This window comes from Silurus aristotelis (assembly GCF_946808225.1).
Source record: "Silurus aristotelis genome assembly, chromosome: 20".
Lineage (NCBI taxonomy): Eukaryota > Metazoa > Chordata > Actinopteri > Siluriformes > Siluridae > Silurus > Silurus aristotelis.
In genome coordinates, this window is record NC_139593.1 from 13,102,215 (window position 1) to 13,113,620 (window position 11,406).

General features: G+C 38.9%; 1 protein-coding gene across 2 annotated transcripts in view; it reads left to right on the forward strand.

The window, feature by feature from the left end:
- LOC310715726 (vang-like protein 1) overlaps positions 1 to 11,406 on the forward strand; it is a 78,680-nt gene that overhangs the window by 58,964 nt on the left and 8,310 nt on the right. For both annotated transcript variants that reach the window (XM_083522388.1, XM_083522387.1), the window contains exons 6-8: positions 4,443 to 4,576; positions 9,587 to 9,740; positions 10,917 to 11,151. In XM_083522388.1, the coding sequence (XP_083378514.1) occupies positions 4,443 to 4,576; positions 9,587 to 9,740; positions 10,917 to 11,151 (523 nt within the window). The remainder of the gene's footprint in view (positions 1 to 4,442; positions 4,577 to 9,586; positions 9,741 to 10,916; positions 11,152 to 11,406) is intronic.

Below are 11,406 nucleotides of genomic sequence, written 5' to 3' on the forward strand. Positions count from 1 at the left end.
TACAAAATCCAAGACTCAAATCAGAAGGTGGTGAATGGGCAGCTTTTACAGACATTGTACAGGGTGTAAGTCTGAGGACGTTAAAGACAGCGTTGTTGCTTTGTTTTCTCTTAAAACACAAATGGCCCAAGACCTTCATTTATAAATCCACACACATACATAAGCACACAGAGGCATCCCAGTCATATGCATCCCAGAGAAATGGACCATTAGCAACAGAATAATCATCATGCTTCTTGACATAAATCCTTCCCCTCCCCTTAAAATACTATTTTTAATGCACCAGGCATGCAAAGATATCATGTTCTTTTTAAATCAAAACTGATTGTTCTTAGTTATTTGTTTAATCAGTGATAAATAAGAAAGTATAACAGAAAAGTACACCGTTTGTCTATTCTCCAGAATTCATGGCACAGAGGTAAGCTGCTCACATACAGAGGAACAATAGACGAGTAGATACAGCCGACAGCACCACAGCTCAATAATAATTAGGTTTAGTTTGATTGTCTTGCTCTTCGTAGCAACATGAATATTTAATCAGAGGAACTGTGGTGCTGCTGACCGAGCATGAAACTTTTGCTTGTCTTTCATTGGATACATTGAGGAAGAATAGTTTTTCCAATAAAGGTTACATTTTTCAAGCGTTGTCAGAGCAACTATCTTGTCTCTTGGTCACTCAGTTTTCGTTTCTCTGTACGTTCTAGGGCCGATGTGTACAGTACCTGTGGGTTCGTAAAACTAGCAAGCACATGCTTCAGGCGCATGGCGTGTTTTTAGGAATTAAATGAGCGTCCCTTAAAGCATGACACAAGCTGCTGGGTGGGGCATGTGGCTTAATAGTGAACGCTCGCTGCAGAACACATGGATTTACAAGCGCATACCAGTGCAGTGTTCAATACTGCAAAGGAGATTTGTTTCATCAATGAGAGCAAATGAATGAACCAAAAGAAGGGAAAAAATCAACACCCAAATGCACACCAAACAGGATTGTGTGTTCAGACACAGTGTATATACTGAGTATGTAAAAAAACCCTTAATACACTTTGCATTTACATGTATGGCATTTGGCAGATGCTTTATCCAGAGCAAACTACATGTATCTCATTTATAGAACTGCGTAGCTACAGGGATAAGGGCCTTGTTCTGGGGCCCAGGCTGCTTGGTGTGGCAGGGATTTGAACTCACAACCTATGAATCTACTAAACTACCACTACCATTAGAAGTACAAGTCCACTTGACTGGTGTAAGACCAGCCATCCTGATAACAGGCCATCGGTTATCTTTATACTGAACACAAGACTGTGCCATAGCTAAGTGGTATTTGATGTAGCTGTAGTTGTTCAGGATTGCATAATTATTTTCAGCACTTGTCCTTTAAGCTGTCAGATGTTTTAGTTGTTATTTAACAAACAGTTCGTAACACAGGATTTACTGGCAGAACAAGTTTAAGGCTGATTGCAGCTTATTATCTGAAGACTGGAAGCAGCTGATTTACTGCTTATTATCAAACAGTGTGCTGCCTCAGTGTGGCCTGGAAGTGTGTCTGTGACTAATGCACCATTATCAGTTTGTGCATTTATCTTTCAGTTTATAAAGTAAGATAAAGTTTAATACTGTAGGGATCCACCCAATAGCCCAACGAATCCACTGGGGTGGGTAAAGGCATGCTGCATGTGAGTCTTTTCCCTGCTATAAAAGATTACTCAAATGAATTGCAATTTATTTCATGAATCCAATTTTTGACTAATAACTCTAATCTGACTGCAATTTATATTTAGACATCTAGATTTAGCCACTAGAAATCTGCTGGTCGCAGACGTCGTGCTCTTTGCTCCATCTGTTCATGAGCCTTCTACTCTCCTGGTCATAGATTCGTATGTAACAACAGACAGAAAAAACAGACTACATAGACTACATATCTACTAGATATAAATGATTTCAGGAAATGACAGAATTAATTCAAGAATTTTACATTTATTTGCCAGGAAATAATCAATAAACAAATGTCACATTTAGAACAAATAACAGAAGTAAGTAAGAAAAGGTTACACAATATAATCAACATTAAAAATATATATATATTTTAACAATGCAGTTTATAAAAGAATTGTTTAAGAGACTGTGTGGGAAGTTTTGACTACAAATGCTTCAAGACAAGACAAGACAAGACAAGATAAAACCCTATTAATCCCGAAGGAAATTCTTGTACCAGAGACTGTTCCAACAAAGAATGCAAACAAGTAACAGTTATAGTAAACATATAGTTAAATAAATAATAATAAAAAATAATAATAATAATACCCGAACCACCACAAACACTCTTAAATTCAAAGTAATAAAAGCTTAGCAAAACCTTTGTTGGGACATTAGGCGACTAAAAACCAATTAGCAACCACGCTAGAAACCAACACCTGATAAAGATCTTATTCGGGACATCTCTCAAATCAGTAGGATAGAATTTTCCCCAAACCTGAAATCTTTATTTTAATTCATAAATTCCTAAAAAAATAATAGCTACATTATGCAAGTATAGTAACTACAATTTAAAACTTCAACTTCTAAGTCACCTTTCAATGACCCGGGGAAGGGTGAAAGAGAATGGGTGAAGGGGCAACTGAAAAATAACTTTCTCTTCTCAGATTAAAAAGTTTATTGTTTTGTTGCATAGCAATTCTTCGGGTCTGACTAATGGAGAGATCTGACCATCCTTACAATACAGCATGGTATTTGTCCAAGCACATTGCATCGGATAATCTCCCCAGGGTCCTACACAAACCGGAAACACCCACCTATTCCTTAAGGTCCTCTTAATCTACAGAATCGTGCAAAACAGGAAACAAACGGGAAGCGAAAGAATAAATAATTGTATTACAGTGCGTCTAACAACACGTTTCATCTCGGGATTACGAGGGTTTCATCTAAAAATGCAGAAATTCAGAGCACTGCCAGAAATGAAGAATTAGAAACAACAAAACAAAATATCAGAGACAGGACCAGAGGTATGGCATGGATTGACAATTGGGCAGGAACATGAATCAAAGCTGATATTGGACAGGAGCAGGTCTCTAGGCAGACAAAGGGACAGGAGTTCTAACTTATATTGAGGTGTACCAGGTTGTTAGTGACAATGAAACAAGAGCTTGACACAAGCTAGCATGGAGAATAGCATGAGTCTTACACAGAGGTGAAAAGAGTTATAAAATATGCTACTCAAGTAAAAGTACTGTTACTTCAATACAATTGTACATAAGTACAACTAAAGTTACCAGTCTTAAAGTAAAAGGAAAAAAATAGCTCATTTAAATTGTTTTACTTTTTGGAGTTACTTTTTTTTTTTAACAGCGGGGGTGTTGTTTTTAACTGAAGAAACACCTTTAACAATTAAAGTGCAATAAAAAAAAATCTAATAAAAAACACAGTTTCCTTGAGTCTAATGTGAGTTCGCGAATGAAAGATTCAGAATCCAGACAGCGAGCGCACAAATTAAACAACTTTTGATTTTACGTCATTTCAGATTGTGTCCTTATTGTCCATCTCCATCTTTCTTTCTTGTAAATTTAGCACATCTGTTCTCTGCCCATCGACCAATCAGTGCAATAGTTTCCCCTTGCATTATTTATTTATTCATTTATTTGACTCAGTAACGGATATGATTTAAAATGTAGTTAGGTACAATATTTTAAACAAAACATACTTAAGTAAAGGGAAAATTGCAGATGTAAAAAAAACTTCTTTAAAAAGTGGAACCAAAAACTACTCAATTATGGTAACTCGAGTAAATGTAATCTGTTACTTCCCACCTCTGGTCTTACATTAGTACAGAAGCACATCTAAAGGCTGGTACTTAGCAGGAGCATGAGTCAATCCTGATACTGGCAGGGCCATGGCTCAGAATTGACACTTAAACAGATACATGGTGAATACTTCACACTGCAAACGATGTGTGAGGCAGAAGAATAGCTCCAAGCTCACATTATGTAAAGAATTGCATGGTCTCCTTTTACTCATATCTTCCCCAGTACACCATGAGGGCAGGGTGTTCCTGTTTTTTTTATTAAGACAAGGATGTTCTAATTAAAGTAAATTAAGAACTAAAACAAGAAGCTCTTTGCTGCTGCCAAATAGAAACAAGCCTTAATGAAACTGACGTTATGAAACCTTTCAAAACAGATTTAATCAGGAAATTCTACAAGAATGACAAAGCTAATGCACTGGATACCGTTTTGCTAGTTTTCGCGAGTTTTTCTTTTCTTTACACAGCACACTTTAGAAATCCTTCAACTCGAATGGCTAACATTACTACAATAGCCAGTTAGTATTATCCAAACTAAATCTCAATTGTGTTTGCTCATCCTTCTCCATGTTTATCTTGACTTGGATTTATTTATTTTTTTATCTTTTTCATTATCTAACCCTTATTTATTGTCCTTTTTCCATTCCAGCATCCAGAGAGCAGCTGTGGCAATCTTAGAGAACTACTACAGAGATTTCTCTGTACATAACCCAGCACTGCTCACAGCCTCCAAATCGCGTGCTGCCAAACACCTGGCTGGCCTCAAAGTTTACAACGTAGACGGTGAGTTAACAGCTTTTTTTGTGGCTTTCGAATTGAACCAAAGAGGCCCTTTTAAGAACGTTCACTGGGTTTATGTTCTTTCTGGTTTGGAATGATCTTCTGTGTCGTACTTTATTGTATAACCAGATCATTGTGTTTATTTAAACTGGTATTTAAGCAACGATCAGGCATAACATTACGACCCCCTGCTTGATACCAGTCGAGTATTAGCGGCATTAACTTCTTCAGCAATTTGAGCTATAGAACCCTGTTTGTTGGATCGGAACGCACAAGCCAGACTGCGCTTCCTACGTGCATCAATGAGCCTCGGCCGCCAATGACCCTGTCGCCGGTTCACCACTGTTCCTTCCTTGGAGCACTTTTGATAGATACTGACTACTGTAGACATCCCACAAGAGCTGCAGTTTTGGAGATGCTCTGACCCAGTTGTCTAGACATCACAACGTGGGCCTTGTTGAACTCACTAAAATCCTCACGCTTAATATGTTACACTCAATAAGACTTGCCATGATGGAGAAATAATCAGTGTTACGATCATAATGTTATACCTGATCGGTGTATGTAGAAAATGAAACAGAGCATGGAAGTTAACATGGCTTAATTTTGCCATAAACAGTTTTTCATTCGAGTGCCCATCAGTGAACAGTTAATGACCTTAACAGTGAGGGAACTATAATAAGTGGACATTTTGTGTCACCCAGATGAGAATGGGTTCCTTTTCGAGTCTGGTTCCTCTCATGGTTTCTTCCACAAACATCAGTTTTTCCTTTATCACCACTGGCGTTCTCATTAGGGATAAACTTAAGGGACTCATTTATAAATGTACATTTTATATTTGTAATTTTGTGAAATTGCTTTGGGACAATGTCCATTGTTAGAAGTGCTTTACAAATAAAATTGAGTTACGTTCATGCTAATTATTTGTTTTTCCATATTGCATTTGGCAGGTCTCTTTTCCTGCAGAGTTAGGTTTGCATGCTAGGTTTAGAATTGAAACCATGATGGGAAACTTGATCTACCCATAGTGTTAATTCCAGTACACAGTCAGTCAGTGCTGTTATTTATACTGCTTACATAAAATGTTCTGGTTTGCTGTGCCCCTGCCTCAAAAGAGAGCTTAACAACTAAGCTGAAAGTGTACCTTTGGGATAGTAAGTGAAACTTTTAACTATGTTCACACATTTATGAACACAAACGCACTTTATTGTGAGTCTGACAAGACTGGCACATTTACCACTTAGCACGATCGTTTCAACAACTTTTCCTTTTTGTGTATTTTATCTGCTATAGCATGCTGTATGATCGGCTAGATTTCCCAAAATGTATTAATATTCAAACATCATAGGCTATAGTGCCTGTATAGTCAGTTCCCTCTTTCGTGCCTTTGAGTACAGTTCTATTCAGTGCATGTATAATCATTTTTTGGCCAATCTAACCACTGTGATTTCGATGGACATTGTATTGTGCTTGTTTTTTGTCCTGATATTTTCATATCTTGCATGACTCACAGATTGACTATCTATGAAAGGGTGGCCTTATCAAATATTGAATAGATGTGAATGTATCACTTGTGCTCAGCTCACACGTGCTGTGCTCACTGACGTGGAAACCAGATAGTCTTATTATCCGATGCCAGTTGAAATATTTCAATATACACTGTGTTGTTTGTGATCGCATTTATAATTTTTTTTTATAATGGCACTATAATAAATAACAGTTTGCATCTAATCGAAAAACCTGCTTGGAACCCCACTGTATTATAATAATAATCCTAATATGAATTTATGTGTGAGTTGGGGTTGTGTAAGGCAATCAGATATTTTGCACTCCATAATTTAGCATTCGAGAACTACGTGGGCTTCACTGCGGCTCACTGAAGAGATCGGATTGCTTCTCTTGCTGTTAAAATGCCTCTCTAGAGGATTTCTTTCTCCAAAACATTTAGAAAACCCTTTAATTTTTTTACTGCTTCTAATGTTTAAACACGTCCTTGACCTTAAGCGTTGCATGTTTCGTCTTAAAAAAAAAAGGCCCACGGAGGAAAAAATAAATATCATGGTTCCTGACAGCTTTTTGAACTGAAGCAGAACGCCAGATTCGCATCAGCATTGGTCTTCACAATCGCTTTGATGCTCCACCTGATGGCTTTTATCTGTCGTTCCTTTCGTTTCTTTCTCTTTCAGAATTTCTTTATCTCTCTCTCTCTCTCTCTGTGTGTTTGAGCAAGACGGCAGTTGTGTCGGATCAATAGTTCTCATATGCTTCAGTTCTAGAGTCAGCCCTGGGGAAGTGGAAATCCCCGAACTACTACTCACTGCTGCCTGAGGAAGTGTGTCACGTTCCTACTCTCCTCTCATTTCTTTTTCTCACCACTCTTTTTATTCTAGAAGCACGTTCAAAGCTCGAATCCGGAGAGACAAAAATAATCTTTTATTAAGAATGTGCATAGTTTTAACAGTAATTTTGTATAAATATACGTGTATTTGTTATTTCAGTGTATTTCACTGAAAACTAAACCAGGAATCATGCGTAGTGCTTTTCACAGAAGATGAGGAGCTTCCGTACATTGAAGCGACACCACCGCAAATCAGATTGATCTTCACTGTGTCATGTAATGGAGGACGTGGCGATGCAAGCACAGAACTTTATGGTGCCACGTTAGGAAAAAACCAAATAAAGATTTGTAATACGCTGTTATGATTGTTGCTGGTTAGACTGTACGAACATGCTCACCATGTCACACTCTAGGATCTACGATCTCATAATATCATATGACACTCAAAGACTCATCAATCCGTGACACGTTCAGATCCGCGTTCTCGCTAACGGTAGCTAGCAACAAACAAAAACAATCTGTAGCGCTAATTTTGCTCGTGACGTGTCTCGATAAAAAAAACGTCATACTCTACATTTTCCCTGAGGTAGTGTGAAGCGCTAATTACATCACCAGGTTCGGCTCACTGGCCGCAAATGATCACAACAGCCAATAATCATGTCAAACAAGTGATCAAACACTTTAGGTTTTAGTTTAGGATTATAGGAATCTTTTAGGATTTTCAAAATGTAAAATTCGTAGCCAAAATCACACAGTGTGCACCTGGCTTAAGGCAGTATTTACAGAGCAGATACATTTACAAACAACGGAACAAAGAGACACGGCATCAACAGAAATTTCACAAATACTGGAACTGAAATAGTGCAACACGAAAGGTGAAACCAGAAACAGGCGTGTGTGATTCGTGACACGTGACATGCAGGGGCTGCTGGGAAATGTATCTCCTGTCGTGGTCTTGAGTTTTTTGGCTTAATGAAACCCGCATTATCATCTGCTTATAATCAACCGGATTCCAGTTCCATGCTGGACACCATCTGCTCTCTAACACAACATTCCTACCCAAGAATAACTTTGTTTGGGAGCTAAATCCCAGGGATGGGCAGTATTTTTAATGTATTTCAAATTAGTAATTTTAATATAACAGGATTCTGTCATTTGTAATTGATAGGGTTGACGAAAATGGCTTACTAATTTGTATCAAAATTCTTTAGCGTTTTGTATTTTTGTAGTTTTAAAACGCTGTGACACACTTTGTAAGAAGTCTACATGATGACATCATACAAATGCGGCCTCTGATTGGTGCTTACTCAGCAGTTTACCCATTCTTGTTGAGATGAGAACAGAAAATCGATTCATAGTTACGAAGGCGGTGAAGGTGAGAAACCTGCCAGCTTTCAAATAGGTGTCCAAAGTTTTATAGTTAAATATTTGAACACATAAATTGTACACTTATTGAAGTAGCTGTTTAGTAGGATCAGGATTTTGCATACCATTGCATGAATATGCCTGACATAATATATTATTATATTTACCAATCAAATGATTAATTTGTTAGAACATAAATAAAAATACAGGTGCGTCAGTTGTCTTCTTACAAATGACTTGTTTGTCATTGAGTCAGTGTTGCGACGTAAAGTAGCCCTTCGTCACCAAACACCAAGTTACTAAATTAGGATACAATTATGAGTCATGCGCACACTGTAAAACATTAAGCTGTTGGTTACTTTAAAACTAACCTTCATCTGGGAGATCAGAGGGAAATACCCTGCAGAATCAGCTATGTAGCATTAAAAAACAAACAACTGTAACTATAGGGTCCATATTTTAAAAAGTGCAACATTAATCCTACATTAGTCAGCATTTACATATTCCATTTTTTCAGCGCCAGAAAGTCTCCAGCTGCAGAGTAATTCATACGCAGACATCACTTATAGATGACGCTCAGCCCTCTTTTAACCTACATTACCATTATCTCCAGGAAACGCAGATCCCTGCTGCTGTAACATTGCTTTAATTAGCAAGCATCCAAACAATGTCTTTGATGTCATGGAAGAAGTTTATGAAGACGGACACTTGTGCCGCCCCAGAGACACCGAGATCCAGGGAAAAAGCAGAATAGCTGAATGTTAATGAATCCTGGGCGCGGAAACAGAATTCGGAAAATGTAGATTAGACTTTTAGATTAGGAGGCTGTATCTTCGTGAATGTTTAAATCTATGGAATGTGAGCACTGTTTTCCTTTATGGAAAAAAAAAGTTTCTGTGGTAATGGATGAGTTTTTTAAATAGTTTCCATTGTTTTGTTTTTTATGTACAAGAGGTACAAGATGGTGATCAGATCGCTTTGCCAAGAAACACACTTTCAGCACAGCATTAAGCTGAAAAGTCTGCATCCAGTTTTTGTTGCATTTACTCTCTATGCGATGCCAAGTTTACCACCTCAATCAAATGAAATATACTTTTTAATACTCCTCTATGCTCTAGATTTCATCCCAATATTTAGTTTAGCACAGATTTCAAATAAAACCAGAGATGCTGTCTATTTCATTTATTTAAATAATAATAAGTTCACAGTTACAACCAAAACCATCCGGTCTCAGCCCAGGCCACGGGCTCTTGTTACGGTGGTTTGTTACTAACATTGCATGAGTCTCATAGCTCTGCTGCTGCGTTCAGGTCCCGGAGGCAATAACGCCGCTGCCGCAGGAATCTCTCAGTCCCAGTCTCGCGCCATGATCGCTGCCGCTGCCCGAAGACGAGACTCCAGCCACAACGAGCTGTACTACGAAGAGGCCGAGCATGAGAGGCGTGTCCGTAAACGCAAGTCCAGGTGAGAGATCCAAACCCCAAGGCGTCGCATTTTGCTCTATGTATTAGAAAGTTTCGAGACTAATGGTGCTAATTGAACAGAACAGAACAGAAGGTTCTTTATTTGTCAAATATACATTACAGCACAGTGAAATTCTTTTCTTCGCATATCCCAACTTGTTCAGAAGCTGGGGTCAGAGCGCAGGGTTAGCCATGATACAGCGCCTTAGGGCCTTGCTCAAGGGCCCAAGAGTGGCAGCTTGGCAATACGGGGGCTTGATCCCCAGACCTTATAATCAGTAACTGGTGATATTCTGACCATGTGCGTTACCACGTCTGTGATTTTGTCACGGACAGAACAAATGTGTAATTCTGCAACACTGTGTAACACTGGACAAGGTGTTTTGAGCAGCTTCAAGAGTGGAAGAAAATCACTGGTAGACCACGAGAGATCAGGAAGTCCTTCAACGAGCTCAACCCCTGAACATGTCAAAAGCATTTGCCATCTTGTGCGTTATCCACACAAGTTATTACATTATATTATATTATATTACATTACAATCGGCCATCTCACTTCCGCACCCAGCCTACTCGCCAGATTTGGCTCCTGCCGACTTCGTCCACAAGATCCGGCTCTCATTGCTGAGATTCACCATGAATCACAGAAGGTGGTGCTTGACTTCCAGGACACATTCCAGAAGTGGCAGGACCACTGAGCTGAGCGCTGTATTGCTGTGCTGTGCAACTATTTTGAGGATGATAGTGTGTAAATGAAAATAAATAAAGAACTTTCTCGAGTCGGTCTCAGTATTTTGGATTTTATTCTGCTTGTTATTGACAAAAACAAGTTTAATTTCAATTGAGCAGACATGTGCATCATTGTATACAATGTCTGCACTTGTCTGATTTGTATATCGCAATGAATTAAATGTGATCAGTTGCCCTATTTGTGGCCAAACGCAAGTGATTACACATTAAGTTGGATATTATTTCCAACATACAAGCATGTAATCAAACAAGACAACTGTAACAACAAATGAATCAATGACAGAGGTCACATGATACATGTAAACAAATCTAATCCGCTTTCTTCACTTACAGATTACTATTACTATACTATTACTATACTACAGTTTCCCACACATATTGCCCTATAATAGACATTTTCAGACACACTGGGTTGTTTTTTCTCCTCTAGACTGGTAGTGGCCGTGGAAGAGGCGTTCACACACATCCGGCGCTTGCAGGAAGAAGAACAGAAGAAGTCTCCAGGAGACGTGATGGACCCGCGCGAGGCGGCACAGGCCATCTTCCCTTCCATGGCACGAGCGCTACAGAAATACCTGCGCACCTCACGCCAGCAGCACTGCCACAGCATGGAGAGCATCCAGCAGCACCTGGCTTTCTGTATCACACACAACATGACACCAAAGGTAAAGAGAAACACACACACACACACACACACACACACATATGCACACATAAACACACAAATACCAAACATACAGTGTGAAATATTTAGACTGATACAGTGATGTTAAAGTTAAAAGAGGGAATAGGGACTTTATAAAGGGAAAAGGTAAATGGGGACAGGTGTAGGTGATTAGTAGCAGGGAGAGGTTATGTGAGAGTGTGAGCCTTGGAGGGAGGCGTGGCTTGTGGTTCTCTGACATATATATATGTGCGTG